Source organism: Malaclemys terrapin, chromosome 2 (assembly GCF_027887155.1).
Source record: "Malaclemys terrapin pileata isolate rMalTer1 chromosome 2, rMalTer1.hap1, whole genome shotgun sequence".
Taxonomy (NCBI): Eukaryota; Metazoa; Chordata; order Testudines; family Emydidae; genus Malaclemys; species Malaclemys terrapin.
In genome coordinates this window covers 104,377,694-104,405,527 of record NC_071506.1, presented here as the reverse complement: position 1 = coordinate 104,405,527, position 27,834 = coordinate 104,377,694, and the positions used below count along the sequence as shown (strand labels likewise).

Here is a 27,834-nt window from a genome sequence, read left to right as displayed (position 1 = left end):
CCAGGTCACTCCAAATTTGTGGTAGAGGTTGGAATTAAACACATCTCCTGATCCCCAGTTCAGTGCCTTAATGTCCATCATTCAAAATGTAACAAGTAACTGACTGTATCATTAATTTCTTCATATTTTGTGTCATTTTACACAGTAAAAACAATTTGATACGATTATAAGGTTATTGACTGTCCTGGCACGTTGCCTACATTAACTTGTCATATATAGGTCTGGTTTTGACTTTAATAGAGCTTGACTGACAATCATCCCTGAGACTTGATTTTGTGGCATCATATACATTCAGAGTACTTGGCATGTTGACCTTGTCTCTCTCTGCTGTGATCAGCATTAGCTATCTGTCCCTGTAAAGGTGTATTTCTCAGTTCTGCAGGTTATAATGTCTATTTGCTGGGAAGAAATGTATTCATCCCATTTATACGCTACAGACAAAGCATTTTTAGGGAGTTATGACCACTTCCATAGTCAGAGTTGAGAAATGCTACTAAGGGTAAATTTGAAAAGTGCCTAAGTCCCATTGGCTTTTAATGAGACACAAGTCACTCTATGTGCTTTTGAAAATTTTATCCCAAATATGTAAGACAGTGGATCTTAACCTTTCCAGACTACTGTACCCCTTTCAGAAGACTGATTTGTCTTGTGTACCCCAAGTTTCATGTCACTTAAAAACTACTTGCTTTCAAAATCAGACCTAAAAATACAAGTGTCACAGCACGCTATTCCTGAAAAATTGTTTACTTTTTCATTTTTACCATAGAATTATAAAATAAATCAAATGGAAAAAAATATTGTACTTACATTTCAGTGTACAGTATAGAGCAATATAAACAAGCCATTGTATGAAATTTTAGTTTGTACTGACTTTGCTAGTGCTTTATATGTAGCCTGTTGTAAAACTAGGCAAATATCTAGATGAGTTGAGGGTACCCCCTGGAAGATCTCTGTGTACCTCCAAGTATACTCATACCCCTGGTTGAGAACCGCTGCTGTATAATCCTAACAAACATGAGGAGAGATCGCTCTTTGTTCCTTGGGAAGTTTCCCTATGTAAAGCAGAAAGTGGCATTTTGATAACTATTTAGATGGGTAATCGGGACAGAACTTATCCAGCAGGATATTGACTTTTAGTTGAAAAGGAAGAATGACGAGTAAGGACAGTGCAGTAGAAGCTTAGTGAGTTGGCTGAAATAAGGTACACTAACTAAGTAGGCCACATTGGAAGAATGGGGTGCATATAATAATCAGAGGACTGGATTCTCTGGTTTGCTAAGGCTTGTCACCTTAAAGTGGCAGAAGATAGCCACAGGAGCATAACCTTTGTGATTGGGGACCAGTCTGCTGGCAGAAATCTGGCAGAGTTGGCTGGATGGTTTCCTGGCCAGTGCCACCCATCCATCACTAAAGGGAAGGAGGGGTATGTTAGGAAATTTTGGTCTGTGGGTATGGCAGTATGAGGAAGGGACATAAATTAGGGTGGAATGTTGAAGCAAGCCCCGAGACAGACAAAAATGTTGTGGTGATAATAGTGGCTAAGGGATAAGAGAAGAATGAAGGAGAAAATTAGTTGTAAAAAGTTGTTAAAGCTCAAAACAGTATAGGCCCTGCCAATACACAGCACTTTCTCCTTGGTGAGTGTCTGTGCTCAAATATCACCTGCCTTTAAGGATGAAACTATCTTGGGTCAGCCCATGATCATGTCTTGCCTGCGATAAACTGATGAGTGTGGTTACTTGCTCCCTATTGACATCCGCTTTGTTCATTTCTCCCCAATATTTAAAAAAAAAAAAAAAAAAAAAAAAGCGCCTCTCAGGACTTCACTGTTTCAGACGTGCACATGACCATCATTGGCCCCACACTGTTGAGGTGACTGCAGTTTCAGGGCTCCGCTGCTACTCCATATCCAGAGAGAGGATTCCTGCTCTATTGGTTCTTATGTACCCCCTTGTGGACAGAACGATCACTTAGGTTGTGCTCTGTAGGCAGGATTTGCCCTTAAGTGAGTTCTTGTCTTTTGACAAAATTAATGAGGTATTTAGCTATGTTGTCTCTCATTCTTGGTTACAGGAAATAAGAGCTTTCTATTGTAAGGAAAAGAGAGCAGATTGAACCAAGAGTTAGTGGTTAAAAGCTGCCTATTGGTTTCAGGGTGGAGTCTAGAGGGTTTGTTTAGACCTGCAGAGACCTAAACAGCTTAGATCCTTCCTGGGCTATTTTGCCACAGTTGTGATCAGCGAAGGCCCCTGAGCTTGACCCTCCTGATTATAAAAGAGAGCGAGCAGAGAGTTGTCCATAAGGGCCCCTTTCTTCTGGAATTCTATCTCCCCTCCTCTCCCAGAAGGCAGAGATGCTGGAATAATTTGTATAGTGGGGGTGCTGAGAGCCATTGAACCAAACTGTAAACCCTGGTATATAATGGAAACCACTTCAAGCTACAGAGTGCTATAGCACGCCCTGCACCTATGCCACAAGGTCAGAAATAGTCCCTGTTTGTTGACCTTCTGGATATGCTGCAAAGCCTCTTTGTTTGAGCAGGTACAATGGAGAACCGATGCACATGAGGGCAGGAGTTCTGGGAAAGCATGCTAGTGATTAAACTGTACTGATCACATGACTGATGATCAAATGATGTGGTCAGAGGGAGAAATTGGCTGCTTTGGACAGTTTGTTTTAGAACTCCTATTTTGCTGTGGGTTTTTTTTTAATAATATATATATAATCTCAAAGGCACTCAGAGCTATGGATGGGCATTCTTTGGTATGATATTGGATAATGTATAAATAAAAGATTGCTGTTGAAAAACAACAAATTGTGCAAATAGATGTGACTAAACTAAGGGAAATACTGTACATGTCTGCAACTGGCAAATTTGGCCATTTCCTTTCTTTCCAGTAATTGGGTCATTTTAAGCCTCTGAATATGGTGTTAATGCAGGAGATAATATCATCATCATCTTTTGTTTTATTTTCTTGCAGAGATTTTGCACAGAAACTGGCCAATGCCCTAGCCCATAATCCCAACTCAGGACTTCATACAATTAACCTTGCTAGCAACCCTCTTGAGGACAGAGGTACTATAACATTTACATTTTTCCTTTTATACAGCCAAAATAAGAGGATTAGTGCTACTTCATTCCCCTTTGCCTGAATAACAGAGCATTGTGCTTGGTGTAATTGCATCGTAAATATCTGTTGCTCATAGGTCACTGCGAATTGCTTATCTTTTTTTAGTTTGCAAATGTCTATTAGTTTGAGATTTACCAATAGGTGTTGAACGGTTTTAGTGTAACCATGAATTTAATTAAAAGTTGGGCTTGTTTGGCTTCACAGAGATCACTTTTGAGCTAACTGACAGTGGAGAAACACTGTGCTTGGGGTGGAGAGAGAAGAAAGGGTTTCAAATACTATATTTTAAAAAGTAATAGACTTGGTTTAAGGACCATCTGAGAGTGACACACAACTTTGTTCCTATGTATTCCAGGTGTTTTCTAGCAGATAGAACTACCTCTTTAATTCATCTGTGATTATATAAATATTTCTAAGTGCATTGAAGCTGTCAGTTTTTGAGCTCCCTTCTAGTGCTCAATATTGTAAACAGTTCACCCCAGTCAGTTCAGCCCTTACACTGAGTATCTATGTAAGTCTGTCCCTTTTCAGCAAAACGATCCCGTTGACTTCAATGAGAGAGAAGCACATGCTTAAAGATTCAGCTTTGCTGAATCTAGGCCTTAATTTCTGAGTGATTTCAGTTTAGACTCAAGTCACGCCCATCCCTTCTTTCTTCTCTTTCCATCCTAAAAACTGAACATTGTATTTTTAAATTAAAATAAAATTTTCAGTCTAAGCTTGATCCTGGAAGCACCGTGCTTATGGATTTCCCATTTACTTCACTTAAGCATTCCATGCACAGGGCATTCTCACGATCACACCCTTAATACATCATTTATAGGGCTGCTTGAAAAATAGGAATTCTATTCTGTAAAACCTTTTGTTTCATATTGTGTTTGAGGAAACAATTCAAAACAAAAAATGTTCACTTGTCACTGGAAGATGAATGGGGGTGGGTAGTCTCCCCATCTCTCCCTTTCTCTATACAGTGGGAAAGGTGTGTGTGGTGCTCACCCCACAAATTTGAAAGTGTTTTAGTTAGATTCCACTCAGTTTGTTTCAGAATGAATCAACACCATTTTTTGTTTTAAATTGTTTAGTTGAGAAATCAGAATTTCAAACCACAGGAATATTTTTCGTGAACATTTCCATATAATTTGAAAATCCTTTTTTGACCAGCCAAAACTCTTTGTAGTAACCACACTAACTTCTTTACAATAAATAGTCATGAGGAGGAAAAAGGCTATCACATTTTATACAAGTTGTTGCTTTTGTTTTTTAAGAATTGGATTTAGGTAGGTTAAAAGGAGAGCTCACTGTGTTTCTTTCTTATTAAAAAAACAAAAGCATAAGCAGACTTGATATAATGGAAGATCTTTTGTCTTTAAGTCAGGCTGGGTATTTCACATGCTACAAAGAGAACAGTTCAAAACAGACAGAAGTAATGACATACAAGAGAAAATTTAGGCAAAACAATAGTTAATTATGGACATACAAACTTGGATTTTGACTAGTTTCTTAGTTAAATCTTTTCAGCTGACCATTCAGTTAAAAGTTTAATTTTCTTAAAAATGCAGAAATTAAACAAGTTACTTGGCTATTTTAAATTGCAGAGAAATTAAATATAATTTCAGTAAGCAAATGTTGCATTTCATTAAATTCAAAATAAGACCTAAGCAGAAATTCAGGGCTTCTGGTATCTTGTGTGTGCAAATTGTACTAGAGATTGTGTGCGCGAATTGAAGGAACCAATATGACTTTGTCGTAAGGAAGACGTATGCAAAATCATAGTTAATTACAGATAAGGAATATGTAAAACATCTCTGTTTTTAACTTGTCACATCAACAGGAACTGGGAGTTTACCCCGGTTATTATGTAACAATCAGAGTATTCAATACTAGTAGTAGTTTACAGTTATGTGAATGATAAGGGAGGGAACGAGTAATGATTATGATTACTCGAATAGAAGATCAGAACAGGTGTTTGTGTGCAGATAATGCCAAAAGAATATTTTGTTTACTTGAGATTTAACAATTAGTCTCTGTTAAAAAAACAGTGCTGAGTGTAATGGCTTTGTACTGTGAACAATGTGTTAAATCATGCTTGGATTCCCTTCACTGCACTGTTAGATTTTGTGAGGTACCTGTGGAGCGTATTAGCAGTCTAGAGATGAAATCCTGGCCTTTCTGGCTTGAATGGGGCCAGGATTTCACTCTCTTGGTTTCCTTTAAACACCTTAATGTTCCAAAACATCTCTGCACTTTGTCTTTTTATTAAGCTCTCCTTGTATTCCTGGTTGCAGCTTGGTCTTTCTCTCCTGCTCTCTTACTGGAACTGACACCAGTTTTGTTGTATGTTGCCAGAAGGGGCAGACTGATTTAAAAAATTTAGCCTCCTGCTTATCCAAGACTTGAATGGCTCCACTGCATTTGTTTTTCTCTACTATTATCTTTTCCTAGGTCCTAGCTCACTGGTTCCCAGGGCATCATGCTGATGAGGCTATAAGACGGGTGGGCAAACTTTTTGGCCTGAGGGCCACATCGGGGAATAGAAATTGTACGGCGGGCCATGAATGCTCATAAAATTGGGGTTGGAGTGTGGGAGGGGGTGAGGACTCTGGTTGGGGGTGCGGACTCTGGGGCGGGGCTGGGGATGAGGAGTTTGGGATGTAGGGGAGGATGCTCTGGGCTGGGGCCGAGAGGTTCGGAGGGCGGGAGGGGGATCAGGGCTGGGGCAGGGGTGCAGATTCTGGCTGGGGTTGCAGGCTCTGGGGTGGGGCTGGGGATGAGAGGTTTGGGGTACAGGAGGGTGCTCCGGGCTGAGATCGAGGGATTTGGAGAGCGGGGGGGGTTCAGAGCTGGGGCAGGGGATTGGGGCATGGGGAGAGGCTCGGGGTGCAAGTTCAGAGCTGCGCTTACCTCAGGTGGCTCCCAGAAGCAGTGGCATGTCCCTTCTCCAGCTTCTATGCAGCGGCACAGCCAGGCAGCCCATTGGAGTGTGGGAGGGGGCCATTGGAGCGCATAGGAGCCGGAGCGCCCGGCCAGAGCAGGGCTGAGCCGCGTGCTGTGGCCCCCGACCCAGCGCCCCGACCAGAGCACCGGAGCGGGATTGAGCCCCAGACCTTGCTCCCCAGTGGAAGCTTGTGGGCTGGCTTAAAATGGCTCTGGCCCGCAGGCTGTAGTTTGCCCACCCCTGCTATAAGATCTCAGCAGCTAATGTGGGTGGTGCTGACTGGATTAGAGACTTTGTTGGCTGTAGTGTGAGAGAAGGGGAAAGGATATTTGCTACTCTCCAATAAATAGCTCAGGTGCAACAGAACAGTATTTACTCTCCTCGTACTGCCTTCCCTCCTTTTCTCTGCCCTTTTGACATCAAAATCATATTTGGCTTTTAAGCCTCCTGCAGAGAACCAGCTCCAACCAAGAAGTGGAGAGGACCTGCCAGAGAACATAAAATCCTGAGGCAGTAGCTTAAAAAAGTTTAATACTTGAGTCTCTTACTTCAGTGGAGCTGCAGAGATTTGTAAAGTGTAGTTAGGAAAGAAAATGTATCAAGGATCCCACTCCAATCGTCACTAAAATTAAATCTGACCCAGGGTTAGCAGGTCCAAAATTATACCTGCATCATCTTTAAAGTTTTTTGCAAAGTTTGTGAGATTCTTTACATGGGTTTTTATGTCAAGTGAAATATTTTGCTTCTGCCTTCAGTTGGGGTTGATTTTTATTCCTGATCTTAGTGTGGTGTATTGAGTCTATGGTACATTGCTTAGAAGCCCTGTGATAGACACCTTATCCATACAAAAATAACCACCTCTTTTTTCAAGCAAAAATAGAAGGAAATGTAAAATAAATTTCACTAGTTAATAAAATGTTTAAAACATTGTCAACTGGTGCTTCCTTGAAATTTCTCCAGAAGCAAATGTTTGTTAAATATAATCCCAGGTATTTTTCACCTTGTTTTCTCTAACAATAAATTTCTACAAAGGTGAAGTGCAGTTACTTGCATATTCTCATAAGATAACCTGACTCGTTCTTGAAATAAGTTGGTGAATACATCCAGTTACTATTGTATTTTTACAGTAGACAAAGTAATGCATCTTCATAGCAACAACTTGGCCATATATACAAAATATGGCCTGCAGTTTTGGACAGTCTGTGGAAGCTACATGTATCGGCAATATACATGCCAACCACACTTTTACAAACAACAAAAAGACCTTGAAACAAAAACTCCACAAATGTCTGAAGTATAACCACTTAGGTGTTTAAGATAGATAGATAAAAGAATATGAGAAATATTTTTTCTATATTTATATGTCCATTGAAGTAAGAATGTCAGGATTAGCTTTTTTTTTTTTTTTTTTTTTTTTTAATTATCTGTTTTGGGTTTTGGCACAAGAGGCAAGTTTATTCTTTTTAAAGAGATGTATGTTCCCCCAAGGGAAGCTTACCTGGATTATAACCTGTGATTTGGTACAGAAAAGTATATTTCATACCTCATCTCATTGCTGCAATTTACTTGTTGATAGATTTATTCTGGTAATGAATATTGTATAAATTACCTCGATCGTTACTGAGCAGGTGTCTCCTTAAATATTCCATCACCCATTTTAAAATGGGAAATAAATTTATGGAATGCAGAACCTCAGTTAAAGTGAGAAATTGTTTTTTGCGTTTTTTCTTTCAGCAAAATGGTGCTGAGTAATGTAGTTGGTACCAGAACCCTAATTCTTTTTTTATTCGGGAAAATGGTCCATTATGTGATTTTTGAGACTGTATAAAGGCCAGTGTATATTTCAGTCTAATTAAATGAGATAAGTGACCATTATGACTAGAATGGAGGCTTCAGATTCCTAGAGCAAGTTCTCTGCTACGTTACCTGCATCAGAATTTATTTTATACAAAAAACACATCCTACTCTGCACTACTAGTTCAGCTGTACAAAATACTCCAGTCCTTTTTCAGTAACGCCTTTGCCTGTTTATCTAATGAAGAAAGGGTTTGACTCAGTTAGGAAGAGAGGTCAAGGTTAGCTAAACTCCATTGAACCTTGACCTTTTTTTCTAATAGACCCAAAGAGATTCTTATTACTTGGAAAGCTGCACATTCACTACTGTTGTATTTAGCTTCATTATCGTTTTCCTGTGGCGGAACCATAAAGCTCTCAAACTATCCATCTGCTGACATCCTGGCACACGTTACCTTCTCTTTGACCCTTGGCCCTCAAAAACTTAAGCACGCACTGCATAGCTTTAAGCATGTTAAAATAAAAAGGAGGTGGTTGTTGTATACATCTTTGGGCCAACCCTGGAAGAAACTGAATTGTATATGTGAGGAGTTGAACAGCCTACACTCCATTTACTTTCACTGTGTGGTCTCAGATTTTAACTGTGGTTCAGAATCCTGAAAGCCACTCTCCGTCAGAAAAGCTAAAAACTTTTATGCTCTTTTTCTCTCCTCCCTCCCCCCCCCCCCCCCCCCAAAACAGGTGTGTCCTCTCTAAGTATCCAGTTTGCCAAACTCCCGAAGGGACTGAAACATTTAAATTTATCTAAAACCTCATTGTCACCTAAAGGTATGTTTTATACTTAATCCTGCACTTTTTCTCTATGTGATGAATGAGTAAAACAAAACGTTTTTGGTAGTGATGGATCCTGTCATTATGTAATTGTAAAATAATTTGTTGTGTACTTGATTATTACACTCTGTCTAACTTACCTACTTATATGGCTGACATTATGAGAGTATCTGAACCTTATCTCTTAGCCATAGTAGGCTCTTCAGTGGGATTTGGATCATGCCCATAATTGAAGTTAGATGAAAGCTTCCCATTGACTTACGTAACACCGACAGACCCTGGTCGTCGGCGGGCAGGATCGAACCTGGGGCCTCTGGAACTAAATGCATGAGCTAAAAGCCATATGGCTCTTAGATAAGGCTAAGAGAGAGTAAATGCATTAATCTCTAAGTGGTCTTGGTGCCACGAGATGGGACAGAACATCCTTTAACTATCACTATCCTCTGATCCTACTGAGGAATACCAAAAGAAACTACACCATCTGCTCAAGAAACTCCCAGCTACAGTACGGGAACAAATCTACATGGACACACCCCCAGAACCCCGACCAGGGGTATTCTATCTACTACCCAAGATCCATAAACCCGGAAACCCTGGACGCCCCATCATCTCAGGCATTGGTACTCTGACAGCAGGATTATCTGGCTATTTGGACACTCTCCTCAGACCCTATGCTACCAGCACTCCCAGCTATCTTCGAGACACCACCGACTTCCTGAGGAAACTACAGTGCATTGACGTTCTTCCTGAAAACACCATCCTGGCCACCATGGATGTAGAAGCACTTTATACCAATATTCCACATGAGGATGGACTACAAGCTGTCAGGAACAGTATCCCTGATGAGGCCACAGCAAGCCTGGTGGCTGAGCTTTGTGACTTTGTTCTCACCCACAACCACTTCAGATTTGGGGACAACTTATACCTTCAAGTCAGTGGCACTGCTATGGGTACCCGCATGGCCCCACAGTATGCCAACATTTTTATGGCTGACTTAGAACAACGCTTCCTCAGCTCTCGTCCCCTAGTGCCCCTCCTCTACTTGCGCTACATTGATGACATCTTCATCATATGGACCCACGGAAAGGAGGCCCTTGAAGAATTCCACCTGGACTTCAACAATTTCCACCCCACCATCAACCTCAGCCTGGACCAGTCCACACAAGAGATCCACTTCCTGGACACTACAGTACAAATAAGTGATGGTCACATAAACACCACCCTATACCGGAAACCTACTGACCGCTATACGTACCTACATGCCTCCAGCTTCCATCCAAGACACATCATACGATCCATTGTCTACAGCCAAGCCCTAAGATACAACCGAATTTGCTCCAACCCCTCAGACAGAGACAAACACCTACAAGATCTTTATCAAGCATTCGTAAAACTACAATACCCACCTGGGGAAGTGAGGAAACAGATTGACAGAGCAAGACGGGTACCCAGAAATCACCTACTACAGGACAGGCCCAACAAGGACAATAACAGAACACCACTGGCCATCACATACAGCCCCCAGCTAAAACCTCTCCAGCGCATTATCCACGACCTACAACCTATCCTGGAAAATGATCCCTCACTCTCACAGACCTTGGGAGGCAGGCCAGTCCTTGCTTACAGACAACCCCCCAACCTGAAGCAAATACTCACCAGCAACTACACACCACACCACAGAAACACCAACCCAGGAACCTATCCCTGTAGCAAACCTCGTTGCCTACTCTGTCCCCATATCTACTCTGGCAACAGCATCAGAGGACCCAACCACATCAGCCACACCATCAGGGGCTCATTCACCTGCACATCCACTAATGTCATATATGCCATCATGTGCCAGCAATGCCCCTCTGCCATGTACATTGGCCAAACCGGACAGTCCCTCCGCAAAAGAATAAATGGACACAAATCGGACATCAGGAATGGTAACATACACAAGCCAGTAAGTGAACACTTCAATCTCCCTGGTCATTCTATCACAGATTTAAAAGTCACTGTCATTGAACAAAAAAACTTCAGAAACAGACTTCAAAGAGAAACAGCAGAACTAAAATTCATTTGCAAATTCAACACCATTAATCTGGGCTTGAATAGGGATTGGGAGTGGCTGGCTCACTACAGAAGCAGCTTTTCCTCTCCTGGAATTGACACCTCCTCATCTATTATTGGGAGTGGACTACATCCACCCTGATTGAATTGGCCTTGTCAACACTGGTTCGCCACTTGTGAAGTAACTCCCTGCTCTCCATGTGTCTGTATATAATGCCTGCATCTGTAGCTTTCACTCTATGCATCCGAAGAAGTGAGGTTTTTACTCACGAAAGCTTATGCCCAAATAAATCTGTTAGTCTTTAAGGTGCCACCAGACTCTTTGTTGTTTTTATCACTTCACTTGTAACAGTAAGCAAAGCTGTGTTACCATTTTAGATGTTGCTCTTTGATGTGGGAGCTCCACATGTTTCTAACTTTCAGAAGTTGATCTGTTTTTAAGAAAAGCTCTATCCAACATATTTCTTCAGCATACCGTTTTAGTAGATGGCTCATGAAACTACTGTGGGTGGAGGCAATTCTGCACCTTTGAAAATGGACCTGCTACTAGTGATTAGCCTTTAAATTGATTTGACATTTATTGTTGTGCAGTGTGTTTTGCATTATGATTCTTACCATAGCCCAGTCATCAGGGCATGATTGCTGGATTTTTTGGTTCTTTAAAACCTTATAAAACTTTAGTTCCATTCATTGTGTTAGTACTCCGTTCTTGGAATTTTGACCACCCTGATATTTATTCTTGGGATAGGAGAAAACTCAGAATATTTACTCAAGTCTTTGGACCAAATCCAACCCTGGCAAAAGTGCACACAGCTTCCAGTATGTTGAGTCACCTCCTGTACTCTTCCTCACTTGAAGTTCCATCATTTGGTCCAATGGCATCTACCAATGCTTTGGATTTTTAGGTCAATGGGACATTCTATCTGTTTCCACCTATCTCAAGAACAGTTGTCAGATTAGTCAAGACCGCTCAACCAAATGTTAATCAGCAAGGACAGAATATTGAAGCAATGAACAAAATCAAAGGGATTTTTGTGGTTTATTTTTAAAAAGGTCTTAAAACAAAAGCAGAGTCCATCTTTCATGCCTAATGATGACCTAGTAAGAATCCTAATGCAGACTGCACTGCAATGATTCTCAAATCTGCAGAGACTAAGACCTTACCACTGGATATTGTGCTAGAGCAGCCCTTCAATATTCCTGTTGAAAACATGCTATTCTGACTAAAAAGCCTAGCCTAATGATATGACTTATCTTGCTGTTCATGAGAGTTTATCTATATGTGCGGTGCCCTCAAAACAGTGAATTTCTTGCCTCTCTATATCTCCACACAGTCTCCTCTTCACTGCTTTTGTGGCTGTCTTTACAGCTCCTTTTATCAGTCTGCCCTCCCTTGACTTAGATCAGTGGTTCCCAACCTTTTTTGTCTGGCGGGCGCCAGACGACGAGCCACGGAGGACCGTGGCGGCGGATGAGCATCCGCCGAAATGCCGCTGACAATGGGCAACATCAATAGGCGTTGTCGCCGCTGACAAGCAGTGTTATCCAGAGGCGGCATTTTGGCGGCAACACCTCTGGATGACACTGCTTGTCGGCGGCATTTCGGTGGATGCTTGTCCGCTGACCAGTACTTGGGCGCACTTAGACGCCCCGGTGGGCGCCATGGCGTCTGCGGGCACCGCTTTGGGGACCCCGACTTAGAGAGACAGCATTGCATTAATTTAACCTTGTTTTGCATTTGAAGGTTATTTTTGAAACCATAAAGGTTAGAACTATTTTTTAAATAAAAGCCTAAATTTTGAAGTGAGTGCTGGGACTCACTTGGGAAAGTTTCCTATTCAGTCCTGGGCAACTGGACAAGTGGATTTTTCCAGTCTTTTGTTTTAGGGAGATAATAAGCAGCACTTACAGTGCTTTTCACTTCTTCCTTATTGTTTTACCTTACTACTTAACAAATCCATTTCATTTGAGATTCCTTTGTGAGATTGACAAGTGAACTGCAGGCAGCAACTTGCCAGATGATCTTTCTTTAAATATGGTGTTTCGTAGTTCCTAACAGTTGTTAGGTCTGAGTGCAGGGAAACAACATTATAGGCTTCATTCAGACTGAAGTAGGATCTCTGTTAATAGCACAGTATACAATAAGGGAAGCTCTAAAAGAGGTTTAGCAACTTGGAGCTTTGAGTCAAACAGAAAATTCCATGTGCTCGGATCAATTAAATCTCAGCTTTTTGAACCTGATCCAGAGCTCACTGAAGTCAATGAAAAGGCTCCCATTGATATCATTGGGCTTTAGATCAGAACCAGTGACTTTGTAGTTAATGAAAGACTGATTCATTTAAAAACAAACAAAAACCCTAAAGGAGGAGAGATTCTACTTTCTACCCTAGTGCCCCCCAACGTTAACTAGCTCAAACACTGCTTCGTTATTCTAGTTCTCAATATCATTTGCTGCTGTTGAATCATATGCTACTGTTGCTATTCAGATGGGATCTAGCAAGGTGTTTGTGTGTGTGTGAACATGCTCATTGCACTGCTCCTTTCTACTTCCGTATAGTAACAACTGCTGTTATCACTCATTAAAATGGGCACATGGCTAGAACCCATTGTGGCCAGGTAGATCTGTTAAAGATTTAAAAAACTTGCATTTTGTATGTACAATGTTTCAGCCCTGCAGTTTGCAGGTGGAATGTGTTTAGTAACAAAGACTTACATTAACAATAAAATAAAATTGCAGAGTGAATAGTGAAAATTTGAAAGCTTGGCAGCTATAGTAACACTTACTAACTCTTTTCAGAGAGAGGCCCATTTCCAAAAATAATCCTTGAAGCCAACAATCATGCTACTAATATTGATCTCATCTTAATATTTTGGTGTTTAGATTTGGTGCTCTAGTTTTCCAAACATCTGTGGCTCCTGATTTTGCCAGCTTCTTCATCGTATGTTCCTTGGCAAACCTATGTCCTTTTTAGCATTAAGAATTGCAACGTATTTTTAACCTGAAAGATGGGCACTTCTATCTGTTGCCAATCCATGTTTATGAATTGTTTGGAAAGCTGCCAACTGTTGCTCAGCAGTTCAAAGCACTTGTCTTCTCTGTTCCTTTGACCAAGCGCTTAATAAAAGCCACCCTTCTATTATAGGAGGCAATGATGCTTGTGTGTCTAATGGATTTTCTCAGGTACTTACTGATTGGGAAGCAGCCTACAGCCATCCAGAATGATTCAAGAGTTCAGTAATAAGCTATCATGCCTAGTATGCAAGTTACATTGGCTGAAGGTGTCCACTTCATCTCTGTTTTAAATAGCTTAGGAACCCCTTTGAAGGGAATGCTGATTTGTTGGTTCTTGACACATAATTTTTAATTTTAATACCAAAAATATTTATTTGTTCTGAACAGGATTTAATACTGTACATCAGTGTGTTCAAATATATATTTCATGATATCTTAGTTAGCCAAATATTTTTCTGAAATTAGCGGTGAATACATAATTTAAATGTTTGAACTTCTATGTCTTGTCAACTGCCTTTGAATTAGTAGTGAACTATAATTGTTAATGTATTTGCCTTCTGCGGATGTTTTTATTTAAACATCCTTGTTTACACACAAACCATATTTTGAGTAATGTAAAAAAACCCATTAGAATTGAGCCAAGTACATGGTACAGTAAATGTATCAGAAGGTTGTTCCTAAGGATCTGGTAATACAGGTTAAGGGCTTGGTCCTGCTAGATGGTAGGGAACCCTGAATTCCTAGTGAAGTCAATGGGAGTTGAGGGAGTTTGGCACCTTGTAAGAGTGGGCCCTGTAGGAGAAAAATAAATCATAACAATACTGATAGCAGGAGATCATTGATAGTTGACAGTATGTTCACTGAAACTTTGTCATTACAGGGTTTATGCTAATTCTTCATTTAACCCAACTAAGTTGAATATTGACATTTTGTTGCAGGGGTGAATAGCCTTTCCCAGTCACTGAGTGCCAACCAGCTGATTGCTAACACTCTCACCTACCTTGACCTCTCAGGGAATGCTCTGCGGGGTGATGATCTCGCCGTATGTGTTCCTTATTTTTCTGATTCCTGAAAAAAATGTATATCTTTAATGTAGTGGGGGGAGAGAGGGGATTTTTTGTGGGTGATATTTTATTCGTTTAAGTCAAGTTCTAGTGGTGATTAAAATGACACAATGATAACATTGCCTTCCAGTTGTGACGCTGCCTGGTATGGGACGCAGCTAAGAGTGCCAGTCTCAGGTCAGACTGCCAGAAAACAGGGCATGTACCCCAAACTGGCGGCATATTGAATCGTAAGATTTCACCAAGCCAGTAACAAATGTGTGCTTCCAAAATACTATACTAGTTGTTTTGAAGCCACAGACAGTCCCCTGCAGGACTTCTAGCCCCTCAGGTACCACCCAGAAAACCAGACTTCTGTCATAAATGATTATTAAATCCAAAAATCTCATATATTTGGTTCTTCTAGTTCCAAAGAACCAGACACGCACCCCAGGTCAAAATATACTTCAGCTCTTACCCCAAACCCACGCTGGTAGCCAATCCGTTAGTAACTAAAAACTAAAGTTTTATAAATATAAAAGAGAGAGTGTTATTAAGAGATTAAAATGAATCATATACATTACAATTCATTTCAGAGTTTGTAGTTCAGTATAATAGCAATGATGTTAAATCTGCCAGCTTGCAGTAAGTCTCTCTGGTTCATCCCAAATATTGGGGTCCTCAGCCCATTGTTCAAAGCTTTTCTTTGTTAGAAATCATAATCCAGAGATGTGGAGCAGGAAAGAGGCAAGGGAATGATCCGAAGAAGTGAAGCTTATGCTCAAATAAATTTGTTAGTCCCTAAAGTGCCACAAGTACTCCTGTTCTTTTTAAGGGAATGATGATTACCCCCAAGTCCATGTGCATGGAGTCAGGGATCACATGTTCTACATGTCCTGCTGGGTCACTGGGCCTCCATCGTCTAAGTGCTCCTGCTCTCTGAGGCATCCTTGGGAGGGGCTCACTGGAAGGGTTGATTCTCCTTAATGGCCCATCAACCATGGCTGGCTGGTCTGGATGTAAATCTGTCTGGTGGGCCTTTGAGATACGTGTTCGAGATACAAGCACATAGCAAGGATTCATAACTTCATACACAATGATAATACATGCATATAAACAGGATAACATTGTTCAACAGATCACAACTTTTCCAATGATACCTTACAAGGCATACTTTGCATAACATCTATCACAATTGTGCAACAGTGGTGATACATCAGTGGTAATACCTTAGTGTACACATGGTCATCTTTACTTCTATACAGTGTCACACTAGTATAAAGGCAAATGAAGTTTTAAACTTCCCACGCAGCTAAACTAATTCACTTCACTTTGCTTCTATCCAAGTCCTCAGATTCTACTGATCAGTCAGAAAACTGTCAATTGTGTCAAACTCTGGTGGTCTTATGACATACAAAAATTGTCCACATTAAAGTAACCAAATTCAAATTAATTAAACCTATCTTCTGTCTATCTTATGGTTAGTTTGAAAGCTGAAAATAATCGTACATGGGTTTTGGAACCTGAGAAACAGACGCTTATCTGCTAAGCAGCAACAGATTCATTTATAAAAAGGCTGTTTGGACAAATGGTGCTATTTGCCAATAAGTGGGCTGAATCTCAAACAGTCTTAGGGGCAGAATAGGGGAAACTCGTGAGCCTTTGAGGAATTAGCTCTTAGTGAGAGTCCATTGGTCTGGTCTTTTGTGTCACCGCCAGTGAAGTCCAGCTCTGTTTCATTTTTTGTGTGGTGAAGGACATCAGGCTCAAAATAATATTTTATTCAGACTTTCATCATCACATCCATCCCAGTCTCACTTATTCACACATCCTCAGTGTCCAGGCTGGGATACCTAAGAAATGAAGAATAAGGAATTCAAAATAAGCATTACAAGAGTCCATCTTCATTTGACACACACTTTTACTATACAAATTAAAATGCCTTATGGCTTTATGTGATTTCCACCTCCCATTTTCCTTGGTATCTGTTAGAGATTCATGGACACATTTACAAAACACATAGTCCTGTGCTTAAGAGAGCAGAACTCTCAGGTGGAGAACTAGAAGAATGTTGACAAATGAAAGCCTTTAGAGAAGTAGCAAAAATAAAATATGAGAATAAAGTGGTTTACTTAAAACCACATATTTACAGAATTTTTAATAAAATGAGTGTGTTAGCTCAAACAAACAGTGGTTAAGGGGAAAGTGATAGCTGGCTGCAAGTATTTTAAAGGGTGCAAACACCAGAAGGAAGAGACATTTTTAAGTGGCACAAGGGGATTTATCTAGTGTATTAATTAAATTAATTTTAGCAGTGTAAAACTTAGGTGCAATACCATGAAAATACTTTTAACAGTCAGATCTGTTAAATTATGGAATCGTTTTCCAACAGAAGTGATGGAAGCTCCATTGTTTGCAATTTAAATTGCAAAATTAAACTGAGGGCTTGTCTACACTGGCAATTTACGGCACTGCAACTTTCTTAGGGGTGTGAAAAAACACTCCCCTGAGCACAGCAAGTTTCAGCGTTGTAAAGTGCCAGTGTAGACAGTGCACCGGCACTGGGAGCCACTCTCCTTGTGGAGGTGGTTTTTCTAGAGCACCACACAAGCCACTTAAAAGTGCTGCCACGGCAGCGCTTTAGCGTAGTGTAGACTAGCCCTGAGCAAACCACTGGGAAATTTACTGTCGGGAACATTCATGCATTGGTACCAGAGGGGCTAGATGACCTAATATTGTAGGGATTTGATTTTTCAACAGTCCTGAGCACTCTTAACTCATCTTGACTTCACTTGAGTTGTGGGGGGATCAGCACTTCTGTAAAATTATCTCTAATTTGTATGGTTCCTAGACATTAAAAATAAATGTCTGATGTAACAGGTGCTAGAGCATAGGTAAAATATCCTTAATATTATAATAGACATTCATTAAAATATTATGTTATCAGACCTATCTTATAATATCTCTGAATTTCCACAAGACACTGGTAATATGTGTATTTTAATAAAGTCTAGTCAGAAAGAATTATAAGGTTCAGACACAAATTAACTGCTGGCCTTATGCAGTAAAAAGGGTTCACTTAAACTTTCAAAACCGATTAGCCTTTTTGGAGTATGGTTGCAATCTGGATGGCATTCCAATCTATTTTGAACTAAAATTAATTAACGCTTTCTGAAAAATGTGTAGCAAATTGCCAGCTACTCAAGATAAATCAAGTTATGCATGTCAAGAATACTATGTGGTAAATGTGACCCAGGCAGCATTCTTTTACTGTCATTTTAAGAAATGTTTTACTTTTGAGGGCTAGAAGATTACATCCATTAAGAGAAAATACCTTCAGTCAAAACTGTTGGAGTCCAATTAAAAATAAATGTCTGAAGTTTCTCTGAAGAGTTAAAATAAAAATAATTCTGTGTAATATGTAGAAAACTTAATATTCGTATATTTTTTTTCTTTTTCTCATTTGAAGAGCCTGTATAATTTTTTGGCCCAGCCAAATGCCATTGTTCATCTGGATTTATCCAACACGGAGTGCGCACTAGACATGGTAATCTTATTTCTTTTGGTAATTCAAAAAAACACCATTAGTATTACCAACAGGTTTATTGCATATAAACCTACCTTCCTCTTTATTTCTCAGGTGTGTGGAGCTCTCCTCCGCGGATGCCTTCAGCACCTAGCTGTCCTCAGCCTGTCCAGAACAGTTTTTTCTCACAGGTATGGGTTTAAATATAGTTATTTCCAGCTCCGGGAAATATTCTATTATTCCTTTTTTGCACTTCTGCAGCAGTTTTCTTATGAGGACCTCAAGCAGCTTTAGACTTTCAATTAAGCACTGTGTGACAGAGGTGTTATTTATCCCCGAAGTATATTCCCTCACATGGAGCTATTTGCTAGACAGTGGTAGAATAAGCCAAGGGTTCTCAACCTTTTTCTTTCCTGCTATAAAAACTCCACAGCCCACCTGGGCAACAACTGTTTTTCTGCATATAAAAGCCAGGGCCGGGGTTAGGGGGTATCAAGCAGGGCAATTGCCCAGGGCCACACGCCACAGGGGGCCCTGCAAAGCTAAGATGCTCAGACTTCTGCCCCGGGTGGCAGGGCTCAGAGCCCTGGGCTTCAGCTCCATGCGGTGGGGCTTCGGCTTTCTGCCCTGGGCCCCAGGAAGTCTAATGCTGGCCCTGCTTGGCAGACCCCCTAAAAATTGCTCATGGCCCCATAACCCCTGGTTGAGAGCCACTGGAATAAGCTAACCTACGTAATAGGTTAATATAATGTCATATTATATAATATATATAATAATATCCCTCTCTCGGGCGGAGGGATAGCTCAGTGGTTTGAGCATTGGCCTGCTAAACCCAGGGTTGTGAGTTCAATCCTTGAGGGGGCCATTTGGGGATTTAGTTAGGGATTGGTACCGCTTTGAGCAGGGGGTTGGACTAGATGAGCTCCTGAAGTCCCTTCCAACCCTGATATTCTATGATAATATGCTCACTTTGATCCTGACTTTGCAAAGCACCTATACACATACTTAACTGAGGTAGGCAGTGCAATTTGAAATGTGACTATTTCCTTACTTATGGTTAAGCATGTGCTTAAGTGCTTTGCTGGACTGGGGCCTCAGTCAGGCCATAGGCTCAATAAAGTGGAGCCCTGCCTCATTCTATTTGTTCCTTCCCATACCCTTTGGAGCCCTGACTCTTTCCATTCCATTCCCTCACGTGGAGCTATTTGCTAGATAGCAGTAGAACAAGCTATCCTGCATAATATGCTCGCTCTGATCCCAACTCTTTCCATACCCACATTCACATTGAAAATTAACTCCACTCAGGTTACACTTGCACATACACACAGTGCCAGTGAAATGTTGGCAGACTATAAGTTTATCATGAAACAAAAGTTACTTGCTCAAGGTAAAAATTTAATAGCCAAAGCATATTGCTTTAAACTCCCCTCCGCCCCCCGAAATGGCAGAAGTTTCCCCTCAAACTATCAACAGAACAAAATCCAAAACCACTCCTGAAAGCTGAGCCCAAATATGCAAAATTTTATCCTAAAGATAAAACTTTGTCACCTGTAATTGTCTGAAAATGACCCTTTGAATTGAAATTCTTGTGCAATTCTAAGTGTAGGTGTCTATCTGCATTACTATTGTTACCATCCTGTTCTAGGCTCTTTCCAAACAGCGAGGAACACAAAGTTCCTGTTCTCAAAAAGCATTAGTATTGTACCAAAGGAATTGACTTATCTGCTTGTAGGCACAATATTCCAGAACTTCACTGAAAATCAGTGTTAGCTAAAAAATTAAACATTTAATTTTCAGTGCATTCTTAGCTGCTTTTTTCTCTCTCTCTCTCTCTCTCTCTCTCTCCCTTCTCCCTCCCTCCCCCCCCCCTCCCCCCCGGGCAGAATAGTCCTTTCTTTTAGGGTAGAGCTAGGCATAAAAAGATAATTCCGTTTAACAGAGGATTTCAATATTTCTAAATCTGGTTTTGTTCCAATGCAAAACGAAAACCAAAAAGTTCAAAATTCTCTGTGAAAGGGAATGGAGGCAGGGACCCTGGAAGTGCTGGGGTCTCTGTTTCCAAGGCAGTCCATCTTGCAGGCTGCCCCAGTGTGGGGGACCCTGGTAACCCAGGCTGCTGAACAGCTGAGGCTCCTAGAGTGTCCAGGCGGGCTTGGTTCCTTATCAGCCCACCAGGCAGGCTGGCAGAAAACTAGGCAGAATTCCAGTGGAACCCTGCCTAAATTGAACAGTCTCTACGAAATGTTTGTTTTGATGTGTTGACCAATTTGGATGAAAAAAGTTTCCTCTGTATCTTTCTAACCATCTCAGTTTTGGGGGCCTGATCTCATACTCACTGAAATCAACTGAAAAACTTCTATTGACTTTAATGGACATAATGTGAGGCCCTAATCCAGCTGAAAGCATAGTTTAGTAAGAAAGAAAACACTGATTAGAAGAAGAGAATTGGGGTTTGTGGTGTTCTGTACTCAGTTCTGCCCCTGACCAGCTCTTTGACTCTGAGAGAGTCAATTGCCCTCTCCAGGCCTCAGTCTTCCCTGTGTAAAAAGAATACAGGCTCACTTTACAGACTTGTGAAAGTTATTCTTATGAAGCCTTTTGAGTTACTCTTATGAAGCATTGCTTTTATTTTAATTTTGGGGGATTCAGACTCTGCCATGGTGTTGTTTTGCTATTTATTAAAAAGAGTGGCAGATATTCTACCCTTTAGATATTCAGTCTGCAATGGTGCCCACTGAATACTGAAATTGGAGCATAAAAACAATAGGAATCAATACCAGAATGGCCTAAGTACATTTGCTCCTCTTGAAACCCAATTTTCACATTATATAGATAGTATTTTTTTATTATTATTGGAAGTCAGTGGTGACTATTCTCCCCCCCTCCCCTTTCCTTTTTTTTTATTGAGCGTAGTCCTTTTGAGGATATTGACTGACAGCATTGGAGGCAGAATCCTCTCTCTGGAGAGCAGTTATATCCCAGGAAATAGCAGTGTAAGCTGCCCTGTCTTTCCAGATCAATATGCCTCAACTCTAACCTGGAGGCATCACTTCTGCACACCTATTGCTTGGTACTACATTCAAACGTTAAACAATAACTATCTCTAGGGGTGAAAAGTTATTTCCTTCTCCTAACAATTTTGACCCTTTGCTTCTCTCCTGGTGTTGTGAATGCCAGTCGACTAGTAACTGGGCTGAAGTCACCTGATTATTTTATGTAGGTCACCAAGGAGCCATTACTTGGTAATACCTTCTGAATAAGAAATGAGACATTGATGAATGCTGTTGTCTCCATTTTGACGGCTTTTTGTTTTTGAGCTAATTGAAAGCTACCTAGATATGATTGTTAAAGATGAAGTACATTAATTACTAAAAAAAAAGAGTGCTGCTGACCCTGACATCATGAATTGGCAGTCTGTTGGATGTTCAAATGTTGCTTTTTTCTCTTCCTGCCCCCCCCCCCCAATTTTACAGGAAAGGAAAAGAAGTTCCCCCATCTTTCAAACAGTTTTTCAGCAGTTCACTTGCTTTGATGCAAATCAGTTTTTCGGGGACTAAACTCTCTCCTGAGCCTCTAAAGTAAGTGCTGCATTGATTTTTTCCTGTGACTTAAAGACACAGTTTGCATGGTTATTTATATACATGTCTAATCCTGAAAATGGAGAGGAAAGCAGATCTTTTCTGCACATTATTCAGAGCGCCATTTACAGTTCGTCACTGAGAAAGCGAGTTTCATAATGATCACCCCTGCTGAACTGGCAGAGTTGGACTGTGACAGCCTGGCTTGACCCTTACTGGTTGGGGGCTAGCCAGCCCTGATCACAGAGTGAGCCACACCTGGGAAAGATCAGGGTGATTGCCATCTGAAGAACAGCAGGAGGCTGCAATGAAGTGTGCTCAGGAGTCAGCCAACCCTGTGACCTCTGGCATAGCCTGCTGCGGGGACCCCTTCAAAGAGAGAAGCAAGAGGCCTGGGGGAAAATAGATGCAGAAACTGGAGGAAGCCATTTGTCTGCTGGCTGAACAGCACAGTGGACTTGGGTAGTTCTTCTGCAGGAGCAGCAGTAGTGGCAGCGACAGCAGAAGGCACCATCGGCCTTGCAGCAGGAAGATGGTTGGGTTTGGGTCCCAAAGGTGTTGCAGAGAGACCACCGCCACCTGCGAAGGAGGAATGTCTGTGTGTGCTTCCGGTGTGGAAGACCATGGCTTAACAGATTTGAGTACTGGTACTGCCGGGAAAGGCATAAGAAAAAACAAGCATGAGAGGGCAGGAACCCAGAGTAAGGCTCCATCCCAGTGTTTTAGATGTGGCAAGGTAGAGCACATTAAGAAGGTCTTCCCCTTGAATAATGTGGTCTGTGGGAAGGGAAAAGCCCTGCAGACAAGGAAGAGTGAGGGAGAGTCGAAGGGTATCAAAGGGTGGAACAGTCTGTGTGTTCCCAGAAGCATGTCAGTCCTGTCTGCCTGAAGTGAGAGAAACCAGTTGGGACGGTGAACTGTGATTGAGGAGAGGGGGAATTAAAGCCAGAGTTGACTGCTGGGAATATGATCAAAGTGGGAGGATGCTCGAGAACGGCAGGGTTGTATTAGTGTTTGGGAGAAGCGGACAAACACGGAGGCTGCGGTGAAAGTGGACATTGCAGTCATGGTAGCCCCTCTGAGAGCTGCCAAGAGGGCAATACAGCACTGGGAAGAGAGGCTTCTCTGATGGAGAAGGATCGGAAGGAACTTGTTGCCTTGAAGGAGAAGTGGCAGGCCCTACAAGAAAGGGAGCAGTTAGCAGAGGAGCATCAGATGACTCTAGAGGAGAGAGATCGCCCGCTCATTATGCTAGAGAATCTGAGCTGTCAGGCCCCACAATCATGTTGTCCGCAGCAGTGGAATTGGATGGTCGGGGGGGGGGGGGGGGAGTATTGCTGCAGGTGGACTTTCCCCGAGGTGGGCAAGGTTCTAAGCGGGGGGAGGCATGTAACAGGGTGGCTCTTCCTTTAAGGGCTGGAGGGCTGGCCAACCCTAAGTACAGGATGAGCCACACCTGGGAGATCAAAAATGATTGCCCTATAAAGAGCAGCAGGAGACCGCAATAAAGAGTGGGTGCTCAGATATCAGCCTAGGCTCTCCCCTAGGTTTCTACTTGTCTAGCTAATATTGCTACACAGTGCTCTGTCTACACTAGACTTCTTGAATGTGTGTATTAGCTAACATTTTCTAAATCCCAGTGTAATCAAGAGCCTGTGAGTTGACCTGCGTGGTCTATTGTGGAGGGAGATGTGGGAAGCAGGCAGTAACTTAATAGGTGGTTAGTTAATGGACTGGAATTTAATATAGCTTAAAGGCTAAATCAGTGAGGTGGAGGGGGAGGCTTTGGAGTGAATGGGTTAGGGTTGGATGGAATCAACACAGGAGAGAAAGAAAAGTGGAAAGGATGGGGGGGAGGGGGACGGGAATCACAGCAAATACCATAAGCTAAAGAATAACATAGTTTGTTTTTTAGATACAAATTGATACAGGGGAGGGAAGAGTAGATGAGATAAATAAATAAGACGTGATTAAAGAACCGGCATGAGGAACTGTGTAACCATTATCTTCCGTTCTTTCCATTCCCTCTATTATGTTCTCCTTTGTTATATCCTGTCTTAGTCTTTGCCTAGATTGGGAAAATGTTGTATTAATTAGTGTTCTTGAACACTACTTACCACCTAGTGTAGGCAGAGGCATGGTGGTGAAAAACATATTGGTTATAGTTAACCCACTGGGATGCTCACTGTATGGTGGATGTGTAGCCATCAGCACGGAGCAAATGTTGTTGTTATGAAAAATGCCATGAGACCTTTTAATGTCCCTATAGAGTAAAAAAGACCAAAGGCCCCATTTCTGCAAATTTAACCTGCAAATGGATGTGACAACTCACGGGCTTAAAGTTAACCAGGTTCCTAAGTGTTTGCAGAATTGGAACCTAATTTGTTAAAGATGCTCTCAAAAAACACTTTTCAAAATACACCACACGGTATTTAATTATCTACTTTCAGCAGTATGGTACTATTTATTGCAACCCCCTTTCTGTTTTATTTAAAGCAATAAAATTGTTTGGCTGTTTCATTATCATGTTGTTTCTTTAGTTTACGGTTTTCTCTCAGTGTGAGCTGAAGTGTTTCAGCCATGATGGTACTTGGGACTCAATATGTTTTCAGTGTGATTGTTAGCATTTTTATCTGAAATATGATTTTTTTAAAAATCTTACATAAAATTAAGGGCTTGTCTACTGTGGGGTAATGAGCACTACAGAGCTCTGAGTTCTTAAGTGCACAAATGTGTTGTGCATTAATTGGTCCATGTAGACCTTGCTGGTGTGCACTAAATGTTCCCCAGTGCACTTTAACATAGTGCAAACCAACAGTGTTTGTGCAGACCAGTTAATGCACAACACATTAGTGCTCTTTAGAACAGGGGTGGGCAAACTTTTTGGCCCGAGGGCCACATCTGGGTGGGGAAATTGCATGCAGGGCCATGAACGGAGGGCTGGGGCAGGGGATTGCGGTGCAGGAGGGAGTGCGGGGTGTGGGAGGGGGTGTGGTGTGCAGGAAGGGGCTCAGGGCAAAGGGTTGGAGCGCAGGAGGGGTGTGGGGTGCGGCGGGGGCTCAGGGCAGTGGGTTAGGGTGTGGGATGCAGGAGGGGCTCGGGGTGTGGGCTCCAGCCTGGGGCCGCTTACCTGGAGCGGCTCCGGGGTGTCAGTGGTGTGCAGCAAGCATAAGGCAGGCTCCGTGCCGCGCTGCTCCCGGAAGCGGCCGGCACCACGTCCCTGCGGCTCGTGGGGGTGGGGGGCAGAGGACTCCGTGCACTGCCCTCGCCTGCAGGTACCTCCCCTGAAGCTCCCATTGGCCGCGGTATCCCGTTCCTGACCAATTGGAGCTGTGGGGGGCAGTGCCTGAAGGCGAGGGCAGCGCGTGGAGCCTTCTGCGCCCCCCCACCCCAGGGGCTGCAGGGACATGGTGCCGACCGCTTCCAGGAGCGGCACGGGACCTGCAGCGCCATGGGGGTGGCAATCCCGTGGGCCAGATCCAAAGCCCTGATGGGCCAGATCTGGCCCACGGCCATAGTTTGCCCACCACTGCTTTAGAATTATACCTCCTTAGGGCACATCACCCCACCATGTCGACAAGCCCTAAAATTCTGGTTTAAATCATGAAGAGGCTATAAGATTAAGTCTGAAACTGCTGTTTTCAGACGTACTGGGCTTTAATTATTACAGAAGTCTCTAAATAAAAGATAACTTAAGTAAATTGGAAATGAAGGTAAATCAAGGGAATTTGAGAAGTAACATGGTATACAATACCAATAATATTTCTTTATCATCTTTCATCTGTGTATGTCTAATCGCTTTGCAAACATAGACCTTGCAACAGCTCTGAGAAGGAGGGAAAAATTCCCTTTTTACAATGTGAAACTAAGGCGCACGGAAGTTAAGTGACTTGCCCAAGGTTAAACAGCAAGCCAGTGGAAGAACTTGAAATAGAGCCTTAAAGTCCTGACTCCAGTCCTCTGTTGTACTGCTAGACGACATTCTCTGAAAAGTTGCTGTGAAAATGGTGCCACATTAAGCAATAGATCTGCTGCTTGTACATATTCAGTTATATCTGCCCGCTTTAGTGATTGAACATACGTTTACTAGAGCTGGATGTCACCGTTTCATCCAGGGTTCTCAGTTTCCTTGAAGTTTCTGTATGTCAGAATTTGCTTTAGTTTATAATCGGAATGAAACCAAATGTTAATTAAACTTACCATAAGCAAGGAAACCTCCCCCCCCCACCCCTCTAAAAATTTAGTTTCAGAAACACTGAAACATGGTGATCCCAAAATGCGATATGTGAAATTGACCAGCTTGACGGTTTCACTGCTGCTAAATAGCAATGGTCTCAGCAACTGCCTGGACTCCCAGGGTCTGCAGCTTCGGGCAGCCCTGCTACGGTCTTCCCGGCTGCTGGGCAAACTGGACTGCCCTGGATCTGTAGCCTGTGCCAGGACTTCCATGCTCCCAGCTCCACAGCAGAGTGCCTGGCAGCCCTGATGTGCCCTGGAGCTCAAGATGGAGCCTGGGCTTTCCAAACTCTAGGCTCCCCACTCTGCAGCAGAAATCCTGGCAGCATTGCCATGGAGCTGGGAGTCGAGCACCTTGGAGAACTCATGCTCCAGCCAGAACTCGGGGGGCTGGCGGGCTCTCTGCTGAGGAACTGAAGATCCTGGAACATGAACTCTGGCAGTTTTCCAGTGCGCCATTCAGTTTTGCCTGTGCATTTCCGTTGAAGAGAGTGGTTGCACAGGTGTTAGAGGGCATAATTAGAACACAGTGGGGTTGCACAGGTGTAATGAGGGCAACATTTGGCCTGCAGTGTCTTATTACTGCTCATAATTTATGAGAAGAAAAGAATTGACGCTGATTCTAAGATCTTAGGGGGGCGTTTACAGTGCTGGCAGTGTGCCATGTCTACATAGTAGCTTTTTAGAGTAGACCTGCACTTTAATGGTATGTGATCTAAAAATATTTAGGACGTTTCTCAGTCAGACCTTCACGCGATCACGTAACTGCGTGTTTCAGAGAGGTTTTTGTGGAGCGGGAGCTTGGACAGAAAACGGAAGCTTTAGGAAGCTGACGCTGAGCTGATACAGCAGCAATATTTCAAAGTTACTTTCTCGGCTGTTAAAATGAAAATAAATGAATTAATCAATAGAAAAGGACTGAATCTACCGCTCGGATCGAGGGGCAGATATAAAGGATTGTCTGGGCTCCAGTATGAAAATTTTGATTCGCTGTTGCTTTCGTACTCAGCACGCCAGGCTTTACACATTGTCTGCAGTGCACTTGGTCTGTTTGAGGCACGTGGCTCAGCAGAACAGGATTGTTTTGTCTCTCAGTGATACTTCGGATTCTGTTAGCTTGACCCTGACTGAAATGAAGGGCAGGCAAAAAAAGTTATTCTATCTTTCTGTTGAATAACTGATTAACATCAGCCTCCTCCATACAAAGTTACCAGTAGTTGTCTGAGGTGCTCTCAGAAGCACACATACTTACATACTTGCTAGTACTAAGGTCCCAATTCAAACAGTAGCATTTAGCTACATGGGCCAATTTCATCCCTGGTGAAATTCTGTTGATAACAGTGGAGCTATATTAAGGATGAATTTGAGACCACCCTGGAGGATTTCAGTTCTATAACTTGCCCCCTCTCCCTCCAATTTGGAGTCCTGCTTCTATGTATCATGCAATTTAAAGGTAATGTTGTACCCATGTTGTTTGGAATAGCGCTTTGAAATTCTCAGCATGGATAAACTGAGAATTGTCTATATGTTGACACTTCTTTGAAATGCCATACTTCAGGGGGAACAGAATGGGTGAAGTTTTATGTAGAAACAGCTGACTAGCAGTTGCTTGTTCAAACTGTGAAAAGGAGTTGCAGCATTAGTGGCATGTATGTGAGTAAGCTGAAGGTCATTTCATTCACCTGCCTTTAGGCT

At 42.2% G+C, this 27,834-nt stretch overlaps 1 protein-coding gene across 3 annotated transcripts in view; it reads left to right on the top strand.

Annotated features, from left to right (window-relative positions):
* The window catches only part of CARMIL1 (capping protein regulator and myosin 1 linker 1), a 274,371-nt gene that overhangs the window by 140,043 nt on the left and 106,494 nt on the right, over nt 1-27,834 (top strand). For all 3 annotated transcript variants that reach the window (XM_054017434.1, XM_054017433.1, XM_054017435.1), the window contains exons 11-16: nt 2,982-3,076; nt 8,602-8,688; nt 14,695-14,798; nt 18,269-18,346; nt 18,440-18,516; nt 21,799-21,903. In XM_054017434.1, the coding sequence (XP_053873409.1) occupies nt 2,982-3,076; nt 8,602-8,688; nt 14,695-14,798; nt 18,269-18,346; nt 18,440-18,516; nt 21,799-21,903 (546 nt within the window). The remainder of the gene's footprint in view (nt 1-2,981; nt 3,077-8,601; nt 8,689-14,694; nt 14,799-18,268; nt 18,347-18,439; nt 18,517-21,798; nt 21,904-27,834) is intronic.